At 46.0% G+C, this 15,050-nt stretch overlaps 1 protein-coding gene across 1 annotated transcript in view; it reads left to right on the top strand.

The window, feature by feature from the left end:
- The window catches only part of LOC147678619 (uncharacterized), a 30,383-nt gene extending 22,507 nt beyond the window's left edge, over window positions 1-7,876 (top strand). The window contains exon 3 of the mRNA XM_086946613.1: window positions 6,089-7,876. Within this exon, the coding sequence (XP_086802739.1) occupies window positions 6,089-6,943 (855 nt within the window). The 3' untranslated portion in view covers window positions 6,944-7,876. The remainder of the gene's footprint in view (window positions 1-6,088) is intronic.
- Window positions 7,877-15,050: the final 7,174 nt, after the last annotated feature.

Genomic DNA, 15,050 nt, shown 5'->3' with positions numbered 1-15,050 from the left:
ATTATTGTAGTTTTATTCCGAGTAGGTAACTGAGATATTATCCTGATAACTGTTCATAGGAATGTGGTCGTCGTTGATATGCGGCGTTAATGAGAGCACTGGGGAGGATTACCAGTGTGTATACCCACTGGATTGTGGCTTGAATAAGTGAGAACACTAGGAGGTCGAACTAGTGTGTAGTTTCGCAGGATTGCGAACAGTTTGGAAAAGGGAGCATTGGGTTCTGCAGGCCCATGTGTAGACACACCGGATTGTGTGTCAGATCTGCCCTAGGGTAGAACGGTCTGGGTCGGGGTGGCCGCGAGACCAACTGATGTGAATAAGATATTGTAGAAAATCCGTACATACATATATTGTCATTCCCCATCCTTAGGTGCGACCTGTATATATATCTGTATATCTAATCATTGTGGATACGATCTGAGGAGGGAAGGTGAGTACGTTTTGGCTGGGTCACAGGGGCCCCTGGGGGCTGATCCCATCTAAACAGAAAATCCAGCCATTACATTGGTTCAAAGCATCCCAGGCTAGTTCCCTTAGCTCATGCTTCCTACGTGCGAGATTGTTTTTGTAGGTAAGTCTAAGGGATTTAATAGCCTCCCTGTCTCTGGGGTGATTAGTTAGGGCCTGCTTAAGTTCCCGCAGTGATTTGGTACACATGCTATCAAACCAACCCACATTTTGCTTCTTAATTCGGGTTTTAGTATTAGTAAGACACCTTATTATAACAATGCCGAGTTCCACAAAGTTAGCAATAATGCACCCATAAAAGGCCTCTGAATCTAAACATTTGTAAGTTTCGGCAAACCCAGCTTCTATGATTTTAGCTTGCAACTTCTCAGAGTTGTCCAAGCACCACTTTATACGGATGCCATTCTGTCTACAGGGGGTGACATCTTCAATTAATAAGTGATGACTATTAGCTGGTAACCCCCAGGCAGAAATCAACATGGTAATAGCATTGTGGTCGCTACTTCCAAGATCAGCGACAATGGGAACCGTACAAAAGGGAACAAGGTGCGTAGAGGCCAATAGGTGATCAATAACAGAGGCCGAATTATGTCCTACAAAAGTTGGGGCAGGTTTGCCATCAGCATTTACAGCCGGAGGGTGAATCATAAGGTCCATGCTTAACATAAGGGAATTAAGGGAATCACCATAAGGTGAGTGAACAAAATGTGCCCGGTTTTCCCCATTATCCCCGTCATAACCACAAATTCTAGTAAATGAATGGGGACAAGTACGTAAGTTGAAGTCCCCACCCCAGATGATATCAATTGGTTTGTGAATGCCTCTTCGGATGTTGCTCAAGGCAGAACCCAACTCCTCCACCACTGAAGTATTAGATGCATTGAACAGGTTAATATAGTGGTTAATCACCATTATTACATGCCCCTTTACGTGTTCTAATATTAGGATTTGGGAATGGTGACCCACAGGCTGGTGTGATTTCATACAGACTGGGAGGTTCACCGAGAGTAAGATTACTAACCCCCCTTTGGCCCTACCCATACCTGACCTTAGTGCCGAGTTGTTATATGACACAAATCCATCAAGGTTTATATCTGTAGTTGCCCAGGTCTCTTGCAAACATAAAATGTCAAAGTCAGAGAGGGTTTCACTCCAGCCTAGGGACGACGTTTGCCGGCTCCACCCTGCAACATTCCAGCTAGCAAACTTAAAACCTGAAACACAGGGGGGAAATTTAATTGGCGCTGGTACAATGGTAATTAAGGGTTTGTTGGCAACTAGGGGAACCACTGGGGCAGGAGAAACAGCAGGGACCTTTGTTATAGCTCCCTGCAAAATTATATGCACCTGCGAAAGAGTGGGGGGTGATACAACTATCGAGCTTTGGCCCAAATCTGTAACTGGATTAATAATTAGGGTGCCTATTCCCTGGAGGGGTGGGTGCACCGGGGCAGTAAAAAATGGCGTTACCGGGTTGGGAATAGGGGATGGACTACTACCAGATGTTACAACAACCCCATTGTCCGAGGCGGGAAGAGTGGGATCAAGGGCTGGGGGCAGTCAGTCAACACCATCCAGTCCGTTTAAACAACTAAAACGATTGTAATCATAGAAGGGTGTCATCGGGGGTTGGAAAACCGGTCGTGCTGTATACCCACGATGTCTGCCCCCCCGATCAACCCTCGTCCATTTACCTTGGACTTGATCATGATACATAAGAGTAGGGGGGAAGAAAAAAGATACTGGCAGAGTCCGGATGGTGGATTCAAGAGATCTATTCGACCCGGCACATATATGAAGAACAGTCCTTGGGTCTCGGAAGCTCACCATGACACAATCCCCTGTTATTGATTTTCTGGTTTTACCCAGCCAAGGTACCCTTCTCACCATGATAATTTCATTGTTAAGGTGCGCTGGGAGGGGTCTGTTCCAGTTCAACCATTTAATAACTCTACTTTTGAGTGAGCGGAAGTTCTCACCTTCACCCACTTCAAGAAGGGGAACGCCGGCCATAACTACCATAAAGCCATTAGCCTCAGGGGGAAGGTCGGGTCTCCGGGGTCTGGGAGCAGGTTTCTCCGGGGGTGAGGGGGCAATACTGTCAGTCAGTGTAGCCCCGTCGTAGGTTGTCACCGGGGGAACTGGGCCTGCTAGTTGTGAAGATGGAATACTAAATTTCCTATGTTGGGTCGGGACTAGATTAGCCATAAGAGGTTGCAAAAGGGGAATAGCAGTAGTCACCAAGGGAGGTCCCGGGTTAACTGGAAGGATTTGTGGAATGGGATGGATAATAGAGGGGGGATTAGACTCAGAGGATCTACCTTGGGCGGTAACCGGTAGTTTCATACTACTTAAAGTAGCCTCTAGAATAGTGAGTCTAATCTCCACTTTCTTTATGCTCTCACTGATGGGCAGGAGCAATGATCTTAATAAAAATTCCAGGTTCCCTAGAGGAGCAACAGGGGGTGGTACATTAGACGAATTATCCCCAGGGGCATCAACAGGATCAATAATATTAATACCCTTATCGGGGGGGGAATTACGCACATCCATCATTATTCTATCGGGGATTAGGGGGGGCTTAGAGGCTTTCCCGAAATCAGAGTGGGGGATTTTAGTTTTACCCTGCCCTCCACTCAACTTCCTTCTTCTCTTATTGGGAGGAGGGCCATGCATCTCAGCTACAACTACTAGCTTCGGCGTAACTTTCCTAGCTTTCGATGCTGGGATGGGTTGAGAAGTTAAATCAACGGGCATACAGCTAGGGCTGGTTGGGTGGGTAACCTTAGGGACCTGCTCAGTAGGTAAAAAGGGGCTAGGAATGCAATCCCTCAACAAAAGCGGGACGCTATCCTGGGATAATAGCTCCTCGCTAACATTAGAGGAGCCTCCCTCTTGGGAGATGGAAATGTCAACAAGGGGCCTGTTTTTCAGGTTCTCAATAGAGCGACGATGGTCCGCCCTGCGCTCCGCCAGAGAGGCTTCCTTATCCGCATCCCCATCACCCAATGGTCGTGAAAAATAATTGTCCAGAGTTCTGTTTTTAACACCCCTCACCTTCACAGTAGTTCCCTCCAAATTTGGAGATGGCATATCTAGTATCTAGTACCCTTGTCGGGAGCAAAAGCAGTAAGAATCAATACGCATACAACAAAGACACGAGGGTAGGCCCAGCCCAGCCTACTCCGGCCTACAAGGGCCTCAGAGGGCCCGCCCTTTGCCCGGGCTTCGCCCTGGGCGCTCCCGCGCAGCGGTTTCCTCTGTCAGTTATGTAAAGCTGGAGCGGGGGCGTGACCGGCAGGGAGAGCAGCCTCAGGTGTTGCGAGCAGGGACTCCTGGGAAGTTGAGTCCCTGCTGTGCTACTCGCAGCCCTGCCGGTACCTGGAAGCTCAATTTGCTGCAGTCCCGCAAGCCCCACAGCCCCTCTGTTCCAGACGACGAAGCGGAACCCGGGGAGCGGGTCCGGCAGGGAGTTATTCAAATCCTAGGCTCTCGGGGGCAATCAGCAACAATCCACAGTCCGCAAGGCGTTCCTCAGCAATGAAGTTTCCAATGACTCATTAAAGCCTTTGGAGCCATTCTGTTGAGCTAGAAGGTGAATATAGAAGAAAAGTGCATGACATCCACCAGTTGAGGGTGAATTGATGTGTATGTGTGGTATCTTCTTTCCTATGCCATGCATTCTCTCCTCCGTTTATGTCCCCTGCTGCTCAGCCAGCGTGGGTGTGATGTAATTAGAATGCTGATGTGTGCCTGGTTGAGTGAATTTCAGTCGGAGTGCGTCGGCTGAGCAGGAAGGATGCTGCTCCCGGTGGGGCTTCCTTACTACCATCCTTACCTGTAACCTGAGACTCCTGCCTTGAGAATAAACCTTATCCTGTTTCACCTCTACTACTGGCTACTCTGCATCTTTATTTACCACAGTATGTTCTGAGAGAGCAGCTCTTCTGGGTAACAAACTAGAGGTAACTTGCTTACTCTCAATGCCCTCTCAATGGCTTCCAAATTGCTAACTCATTGCCCATCCTCTGTGGGGAGCCTGTGCAGAGGAGAGATGATGGGAAAATGGTGGAGCACACATATTAGGGCCATGCTCCTTTGCCCAGTGGTATCATCTTGGGTGAGGGCCAGCTTGGCGGCGGCATGCTGACATCACGGCACACTTTGGTGGCTGTCACCCTTTCATGTATTTTGTGCTGATATAGCCTGGTCTTTTCAGGGGGGATAGTGACCACAAGGAAATCCATCCATCATCCTCAGTATGATAGACGACTAGAAAGTGGGAAACAGTAGCAGCTGATGAGGCGCACCAGCTGGATCCTCTAACAGCACCAACGGTCTTTGCCGGAGGGGGATACTCAAATGTTGAGTTGCTGAATCCTGACCAGCTGGACAATAGACATGGGATTCCCCGCCATTTTTTTTTTATCAAAGGGTGTGTCCCAACAAAAATCTTCATCTTCCCAGATTTCCTGAATATTTTACTGCCATTGGGTAACAGTTGGGTGTAAGCCAAGCCCAGGAACAACATATTACTGACTTTAAAAAGAATATTTTTCATATGCAATAAATTAAATATATTTTGAAGCAAAGCTGAAGGTTGGTTACTCCTCCAGCAAGACTAATGGTATCATTAGAGATTTGCAGATGGTCTGCTAATCAGCCAGGTCAGTGGAGGACTCACTCTTCTCATCCCAGCCCTGAACCACCCGTTGAATCTTGGGATCCCAGCCAGCTCAGCAGGAGAACTTTCAGCAATATTATTTTACTGGCAGTCTAGACATTTTTTTTTTTACAAGAACACATCCTCAAGGCAGAGGTATCCTTATGTAAACCACAAAAAACATTGACTCTGACTGGGAGTTTCCTCTTAGCCCATGTTATTTACTGAGTTGTTTCATATTCATATCCACCTCTTCCACTGAAACTCAAGAGCTCCCACAACTCTAAATGAGGCAGAGCAAAACATGCATCAGTTCACCATAGCAACATACTCTAAACCTAAATGTAGTCCTAAGTAGATGTCACTAGTAGAAACATCTATAATCCAGGTTGCAGGACTTCTTGATAAGCTTGCAGTGATATTATAGTGGAGAAGTGTGGCTCAGGGGTTAGAGGCGGCAGACCCGGAAGCTGAGATCGGTCCTGGACCTGGGTTCAATTCCCTGCCTCGGCGGGTCTTGGGCTAAAAATTCCACGGACTTGATAATTCTCGCTCCGGTGCCTTCTCGACTCACGGGTTCACACTCTGCGACTCTGGGCAATAGCTTGCTTAATCTCCACAACGGCCCCTCGCGGCGGGATGCCTGGCTTTCACCTTGTGGATACCCTGCTGGGGTTATCTCACAGGGGAATACCAGGACGGGTTCCCTAAGCAAGCGCCAGGAAACCCACTGCGGGTAGCTGTGAGCTATATAAGCTCAAATACATTTACATTTACATTATCATTGCAAGCTTCAAGTGAGCTATGGAAGCTTGCAGGGTTAAACTGCAAGGACTACATGTAGCACACCTGCATTGAAAGCAGATATAAATGGGAGGGCAAATGCCTTAAAGAAGTTGTTGGCATCTCCATACTGCTTATATCTAATGGTTTCTTATGCAATCTCATTCACAGGTAGCAGCAGTCAAAGCACAGCAGACACCAGCCTTTGACAAAACTGACACCCCAGCAGTGGTATGGCCTGACTGGATGTCTTCCCTTCCTGATGGGAAGTCCCTAGCCGACATCGCCATGCCTGGCACCCACGACACTATGGCCTTCTACGGTGGTGCTATTGCCCAGTGCCAGAGCTGGCCGCTCCTCAAGCAGTATGAAGCCGGGATACGATTTGTGGACATCCGATGCCGCCACTATGAAGATCGTCTGCGAATCCACCATGGTGTGATTTACCAACGTGCCGATTATGCTGATGTCCTGCGGGATACCATTCTCTTCCTGCAGGAGCACCCGCGGGAGACCATCCTTATGCGCGTGAAGGAAGAGCACAACCCTTTCAACAACACCCGCACCTTTAAGGAGACGGTCACCCTCTACGTGGAGGGAGCAGGAAGCCAGTGGTTTTTAAGGACCAGCCGAGTCCCCACCCTAGGGGAAGCCAGGGGGAAGATCATCATACTCCAGAACTTTAACCCTCCCAGAGATCCGCTGGGGATCCTCTATCCCGGTAACTTCAGGATATCTGACGATTATGAAGTGACAGATGCCGACAAGAAGTGGAATGTGGTGGAAGGCCACATCACCACCGCATTCAGAGGTGATCCACAGAGTACCTATATCACCTACGTCTCCGGGGTCCACTGGCTGCTCTTCACCCCTGCGGCTCTAGCTAAGAAGCTAAACCCTCAGCTCTTCAGCTTCCTAGACAGGGAGGTAGCCGGCAGGACTCGGTCCGGTGGGGTGATGGTCATGGATTTTCCGGGAGCAGAGCTTGTCCAACGCATCATCCGAAGCAATTGGGAGTTTCAGTAATACTCTGAAACACAGGCTTCTCAGCGACCACCTCTAGGAACTCTAAAGCAAATTATAGTAGGGGATGGAGTACCATCATTTTGACTTTCAAATATTGACCTGTACCAATGTCCACTGCAGGATATTTGCTTATGCAATATCGGCAAGGACTAGAAGTGGAGTTAGTACAAAAAATGAATAATATTAATAATAACCCACGTTTGTAAAGCGCACAATCACCCGTAAGGGTCTCTAGGCGCTGGGGACCGTCAGGAAGATTAAGCAAGCTATTGCCCAGGGTCACATGGTGCTGGGCTAATCTGCCGCCGGTGCCGGGGATCGAACCGGGATCCCCAGATTACGGAGTCAGTCGCCCTAGCTGCGGCGAATACCCCTCTGTGTTTGCCTACATTGTGCAAGGCAATATTTTGGAGTTATATTGTTTCAGGTGGATCGTTTTGTATTGATATTTTAACATGCAGTCGGGGATAGGCAGATAGCGTTCACATGCAATATTGCAGCCCTAACCCAGTTTGCAATGCCCCTCTGAAGACATTGATGCAACATCACAGAAGGCTGAAACATCATAGGTCATTGTTTTAACAGAAGAACCTTCTCTTGAATTCAAAATATCTCTCTATTTATTCCCCACAGAGGAAAGTTAGAAAGGACATGGAGTGTAACTTGGCTCCCGACTAGATGAGGACTTTTCAGACCTTCCATTCACAACATGCATTGGTAATGGGACACGGAGCAGCAGCACACAAACTGCACTAAACTAGTGCACTGCTTACTCTATGTGCAACTTGACCAGGGGTTAACACAGGCCCCTGCATCCCCCGCGGTGCAGGGGAGCCCCGAGCTGCAGGGGGGCACCTCAGCACAGGATTTAGGTTTGAGAGCTCCAGATTAAATCCAGAGCTGGGGCCCCTCTGTGTACCTTGCAGTGGCCCCTTGCAGAAGCAAAGAAGGACCCCTTGAGTGGGATAAATGTCCTGGGTCAGGGTAAAGCAATATGAAGCAAAGGTAAAAACCCAGGCAAATTAAAGTGAATTATCTGGCAAAGTAAGGTACAATAGGAGAAACAACACAAAAACACAACGAACTATGATAGCATGAGAGATTTAATTTTACTTATAAAAATTGATATGAACATATTCCATGATACAAATATTTTAAAATTCTTAAAAAAACAATTTTTCAGTCAAGTTGATGTACAGTATTCATGGAAATGTTAAAGTATTGGAGTTTCCCAGAATTGGTAGACGAAGCTGATGTCTGTCAACGCGTTTCGACACATACAGTGTGTCTTCATCAGGACAATTTCAGCAAAATTCTAAAATTAAACAAACTGTGTTTTAAAAGGCTATCCTTGTATTTAGTACAATACAGTCATTATAGTTCATTTCATTTCGGCTTTCAGAATGTATATGATCATTTTGTCTAGTGTAAATATTTCATTAAATCATAATATATGTCCTTGTTTTAGCGATGTATCATGTTGAATTATCAATTATCTGGCAATAGATTATAACACGACTATGATGAACTGTAATGACTGTATTGTACTAAACATAAGCCTAGCACCAACTCAGGCATCCTTGCACCATAGTGCATGGATGTCTGCTTGGAGGGGAAGCCTGTTTATGTGCAGGAAGGTGTACCTTCCTGCACATAAACAATCTTTAAATGACGTTTTGTAACTTTTATGTGTGCTGTTTAATGCTGCACACATAGAAGTTGCAAAACGTCTTTTTTGGGGGGATTGTTCATGTGCAGGAAGGGTCACCTTCCTTGTATTTATCCAATATGGTGTATTCCTATCTTTTCCCCCTGCGCTGGAGCCGTTTCGGCATCCTAGCACCAACACAGCCACCCTCGCACCATCATTCAAGGGTGCCTGTGTTGTCAGCAGGATTGTGTTTGTGCAGGAAGGGGCACAATCCTGAGAAGTGTTTTTCTCTTTCTATGAGCATTGCAGAATGCTGCACACATGGAAAGAGGAATAAACGAGCAGAAGTAAAGTTATTTCTCCTCATTACGTCTCACCTCGGGAGGTGTAGGGTTCGACACATCCCCGGGTTTACATGATTTTGTAAATCTGGCGAAGCGTCAAAATCCATAAGTGTTCCGTGGGAACGCCCATGGAACACCTCCAGAGCACGGAGTAAGGCATAGCAGCAATTTGGGCTGCCCTGCCTTACTCCATATCTAGGAGGCCATTCAAAGCTACATAAAGTAGCTTTACGTGGCCTCATAGATATGAGTCCAAGGTTTGCGCCGCCGGAGCATCAGAAAAATTGTCACTCCGGCAGAGCAAGGGGCTCATAAATATGCCTCTAAATGGGTAGCTTGCTAAGAGAAGCTATCATGGGAGGGAAGCTGCTCTGTCCAGAGCTCATAGATAGACCTTTGACAGCAGCGCTCTGTGGAATGTGGCGCCCCCCAGAGGTGGTCACCCGTGGAGTTATAATGATTCGACACCAAGCTGCAGCAACCAACGAAACACCTGCATGACTGGAGGAGAACATGAGATGCCAAGTACATGGTATTAGAGGAATGACTTCTTCTACACCGTAAAACAGAGAGGAATGATAGGACTGGTTAGAACTGATGTGTTTGTGGTCAGATAGGCCACATTTCATGATTCCAACATCTAAAGGTTGTAGCAAACCTTCGTCTTGAGGATCTGGATAAAGATAAAGACATGGAAGTGAGACAACAACTAACTGAAGGTGATGAAAATGAGAAACCACCTTTGGTGCAAAATGCAGCGGAAGGAAGAACAAATACTGCCTCCGCGAAATAGACCTTCGAGGAATAAAACTTCACCTGGGCTTCTACTGCAATGAACCAAACAGATCTTATGGTGTAGAGGATCCACCACTTTTTATGACAAGAAGAGAAAATGACCACTGAGTGAGATGTCTGTTTTTTAGACCTTGCGGTCTACGCTCTCTTTAATTCAAATGTCCATTTGATTATGTGGTGTTTTGTTCTAGTTGTAACCATGTCCTTGTGCACCCTGGCGTGCTTTACTACATTGACCCAGGCTAATTCTGGCGTTGTTGGCTGTATTTCTTTCTTGAGTGTGGTTCAAGGTCCTTGGCTGCATGAGCTATTGCATTGAACTGCAGTTGCATTTGTATTGTTCGTTCGTTCGTTAATCTTTATTTCGGCAATTTTGCCATAAAAGATACAGAATAAAATCAATACAGATGAAAAATCAGACATCACTACTACATCAATAGCGGGGTAGCACACATGTACAGGCTAGTGGTTCTCAAAGACAAGGCCCCAATACACAACAATCTATACAGTTAAAAACTGTCGAATGACTCAGGACTAATTAATTATTTAACAACAATCTATAATATTACGGAATATATATAAAAAAATAGAAGCGATTTAACACTAACAGCTAAAAATCTTGCATAAAATGACATAATACATAAAAATGTGTTACACTAACTAATGCATGGTCTGAATCAAGATTGGAGTGCCCTAGGAATTAAAAACATTCTCTTGTGCCATGCAGCTTCGAGAAATTTGGCCACTGCAAAGACGGTTGCACTTGAGAGGTCAGTCTTAAGAATTCTGAAGGCCTTGGAGCAGTTAGCAAACCCTAGATTTATACAAAGTGGAATTATCCAAAACCTTCTAGCAGCAATGTAGGCAGGGCAAAAAAAAACTAAATGCAAATCATCTTCTAGCCTACAATTGCAGCTGGGACAATTTTCCAGGGAGTGCAGTTTCCATTTACTGGTGAAGGCTCTTAGCGGAAGAGTGCCATACCGCCATTGCAGGTATAATTTCCTGGCAAAATTCTGGAAAATGTCGTCTAGAACAGTCTCAAACTTGTAGCAATCTTTGACCCCGAGGAAAATGTTAGTTATGGAATCTGGGCGTGTACCCTGTGTGTGGGATGCAAGATTGCATGCGTGGAAAGTTGCCACCAGATGTTTGCGGGATAGTCCCTGACACGCCGATTCAGGATCGCTCCACAGGGTCGGAAGACCCAGCCAGGCAAACTCAGTTTTTAGATATTTAAACCACGGGATGTTCTCTATAGTAGGAAGAGCAAGAATTTCCTGCAGTTCCTGCCTATAGTTGGCTAACTCAGGAGTGGACCATAATCTTCACCAGAAAGTTAAGGGCTTTACACCCAGTACTTCATCCAGAGGTTTCAAACCCAGATCCAACCTAAGGGGCAAAAGGGGGGTGCTAGCCGGTAACTTTAGGAGTTGTCTGAGAAACTTATTTTCAGCAGTGACTAAATCTTTTTTGCACACATGGCCCCAGAGTTCACTACCATAAAGAATCGCACCTCTGGCCTGGAGTCTATAGATCTCCAGCGGGGGGCCTATCGGTCTAACAGATGATTTATTAGAATTAACTAGCCTGATTATTCCCCCTGCTATTTGAGCTAGTTTGAGCTGGGACTTAGCTTGATGATCGCCCCATTCCAATTTGTCGTTCATGGTCACACCCAGATACTCAAACGTGTAGACTCTTTCTAACCTGTTCAGGCCTCTAGAGGGGTTAGGACGTGTTTTTTTGGGGGGGTTAAAAATCATATACTTGGTTTTGAGAGCATTAATTTCAAGACCGTGCTCTCCACAGAATGCCTCAAAACCCTCCACGATACGCTGAATCCCCATTGGGGATTTCGACAGCAGCAGGGTGTCGTCCGCAAACATAATTGCGGGCATCCTGCTGCCGAGCCTTGGTGCGTCTGTTTTGGGGACCTTATTTAGGTGATCAATTACCCCGTTGACAAAGAGGCAAAACAGGGTGGGTGCTAGGACACATCCCTGCCTTACCCCTCTGCCAACGGGCAATCTTTTTGAGAGGCTGCCCATACTCCCGCACCTAACCTGTGCATAGTTGCGTGTGTGCAAACGAACAATGATATCTAAAAGATCGGGGGGGATACCCAGGTTGGAGAGTACCGTCCATAGTTTACTCCGCGGAACCAAATCGAAGGCTGAGCGGAGGTCAACAAAGACGGTGTAGAGCATACCGCCCTCCACCCGCACCGTCTTCCAAAAGAGGAGGGCCAAACAAAAAATGTGGTCCGTAGTTGAAACCTTACTCCTGAACCCAGCCTGGAACGTACTTAGGATTGAATGGTCAATCATCCATTGCTGCAGGCGGTCAAGTATCAGCCTCGCGAAGACGTTTTGTGAAACGTCGATAAGGCTGATCGGCCTGTAATTGGCTGGGAGCAGAGGAGAGCCCTTCTTAAAGATAGGGACAATCTCTGCCCCCAGCCAAGTACTAGGGACCGCCATTCCCCCAAGGATTGCATTAAAAACTTCCAGTAGGTAGGGGGCCCCCATTTATATTGTGCTTTCTTATCCCTGATACCTAAGGCACACATTTTACTAGTATTTTTAACCCTGAAGGACTAGATGTAGGGGGTGATAGGGAGACCGTGGCTTTTATCCCCCTACCTCTTAATATCACAGTCTCTGAGGTGGATGCCGCCATCCGGGTCAGCAAGGGGGGAAAGGCGCCGGGCCCTGATGGGGTACCCGTTGACCTTTATAAAGCCGAGGTTTCCATCTGGAGCCCATTGTTAACAAAGGTTTTTAATGCAGCTGCAATGATTGCGGCCCCACAGACTTGGGGGGAATCAATCATTATCCCGGTGTATAAAAAAGGGGAGAGGGGTGAGGCAAAAAAACTATCGCCCGATTTCTCTCCTCACTGCTTCCCTAAAAATTATGAGTAGGGTATTACTGAGTCGTCTGGAGGAATGGGTAGAAGATAAAGGGATCCTTGCGGATTCTCAGTATGGATTCCGCAAGGGGTTAGGCACCATAGAACAGTGCATTAATTTAGACCTTATTATAGGCAAATATACACGGGCTAAACAAGGCTCGTTGTTTCTTTGCTTTGCCGACCTGACCAGTGCCTTCGACCTGGTCGACCATGGCCTTTTGTGGTCAACCTTGCTGGACATGGGTGCTCCACAGGATATTATCTATTTCTTGGCCCAACTTTATAGGAATCTGACGGCTAAGATACGCTACGGGCAATCGGGGGAGTGTACACCCAGTATTAAAGTAGGTTCTGGAATTAGGCAGGGATGCGTCCTTGCACCTCTTCTTTTCTCCCTTTTTATTAATGCAATTGAGTCGGAACTACGGACCATCAGTGCAGATGCACCGACTGCTGACGGCCTTTCCATTCCAATATTGCATAAGCGGATGACGCGGTTCTGCTCTCACAAACCCCTCTTGGGTTGCAAAAACTTATGAATAAATTTGCAGATTTTATTAATGGGAGAAAATTAAAAATTAATAATTCAAAAACTTTTATAATGCCCTGTGGGAAGAAAATTAAAAACTTAAGGCCCTTTACAGTTATGAACCAAACTATAAAAGTGGTGGATAAATTCTGTTATTTGGGTATCACTTTTAACAGCGGGGGGATGTGGACACCTGAAATGATTAATGTAAGAGCCAAAATGGCCAAGTGTTCTTTTGGCATATTTAAGTTTGCATCCAAGTTAGGCTCAAGACGGATACCAGACATGTTGTACCTATACCACCACAAATGTGTTGCTCTGGCCCTATATGGCTCAGGAGTGTGGGGCCATTGTAATAACAACATGCTCCAGGTTGAGGAAAACAAATTTGTCAAAAAACTCCTGTGTTTACCATCTTCTGCCTCAACAAAGCTGATCCATCAGGAGGTTGGTCTAGAACATCTATCTGACTTGATCAGATTAAGACCCCTGTTAGTATGGAGATCTATATGGAGTAAGGAACAGACGGGTTTCACAAGAAAGATCATTTTAGATTGTCTTCACATGGACAAATGTTCCCGCATCCCTTGGCTTAACTATATTATTCGAACATTTAATGATGTTTTTAATCTTACTGTGCGTGATAACCCTTCTTGTGTTTTAGATATCCCGAAGAGTGAGCTTAAACATGAATTTTTGAGGGCTAGCATGGTGAAGCGTAACGCAGCTACTGCTCAGTTCTCCACACATGTTTTTTATGACAGATATACTAAGGAAGAAATGGGGCTTTCAGGATACCTTAAATTGGTTACTATCCGATCCCACCAATATGTATTGACAAGATTACGGATGGGGATTGTCCATTTGCTTGTTGCGTATCCTGTAATGAAGACCTATACTACTGCCCCCTGTCCGTGTGATGGGACCACAAAGCAAAGTACGGAGCATTTTTTTTTTATTGTTATGCCCTCTTTATCTCCACCTTCGAAAAATATATCTGAAACCGCTTTACAAAAAATACAATGTATCCACTATTGTATCGGCCATGGGGCTTTTATTTGGACTTGATTCACAGGACATCTGTTTTTTTACTGCTGTATTTATTTTAAAATCGATATGCTTGAGGAATAGCATGCTTTTTTGATATGTGATTAACTTAAAATTTGCTGTACCCTCGTGTTTTTACTTATGTATGTATGTACTTTTATGATTATTAATCAATGATCGAATAAAGTTTTTGAATCGACCTAAGGCACTGAAGCTTATATGCAGAAGGGCAGCACACTTCTCTGAGAGAAGGCTTTGCATGGAGAAGTGTGTGTCTGCTGTGTTGCCTCTGATACCTCAAGCACTGAAACTCATGTGCAGAAGAAGGCCAGCACACTTCTCTCAGAGATGGCTTTGCATGGAGTAGTGTGTGTCTGCGGTGTTGCCTCTATTAGTAGTGCTTTGATGCTCTGTAACGACCAGAGTTGTGCTTTTATGTTTTGCCCCTGCACCTTGGTATGAACTGAAGCAAGCGAAAGGTATGATCTTTTTCCCACGGATGGCCAGAAAGTGTGTGCGTGAAATGTGGGCTCTGTGGTTGATGTTTCTTGTATTTTGTGTGTAGACCAGACACTGCTCAAGCTGTGTGGCATCAAGAGTGCAGCTGCTCAAAGGCTACACACCTTTTGAGTAGGAGAAAAGTGTGAGAATTGACATAATCCTACTAACTTTTGTTTCAAACAATCCACACCACATTGAGGAACGATCACAGGAAGTGGGCAGAGGTGAAGGATGGTACCCATGGGAGATGCCACCTTCATTGGATTAAAGTATGTGGAGGGGAGCCCAAACAGAAGTGACAGAGAAGCAACGTTCAGAGAGGGG

The sequence above is a fragment of the Lissotriton vulgaris genome, chromosome 12 (assembly GCF_964263255.1).
Source record: "Lissotriton vulgaris chromosome 12, aLisVul1.2, whole genome shotgun sequence".
Lineage (NCBI taxonomy): Eukaryota > Metazoa > Chordata > Amphibia > Caudata > Salamandridae > Lissotriton > Lissotriton vulgaris.
This window is presented reverse-complemented; position numbering and strand designations above follow the sequence as displayed.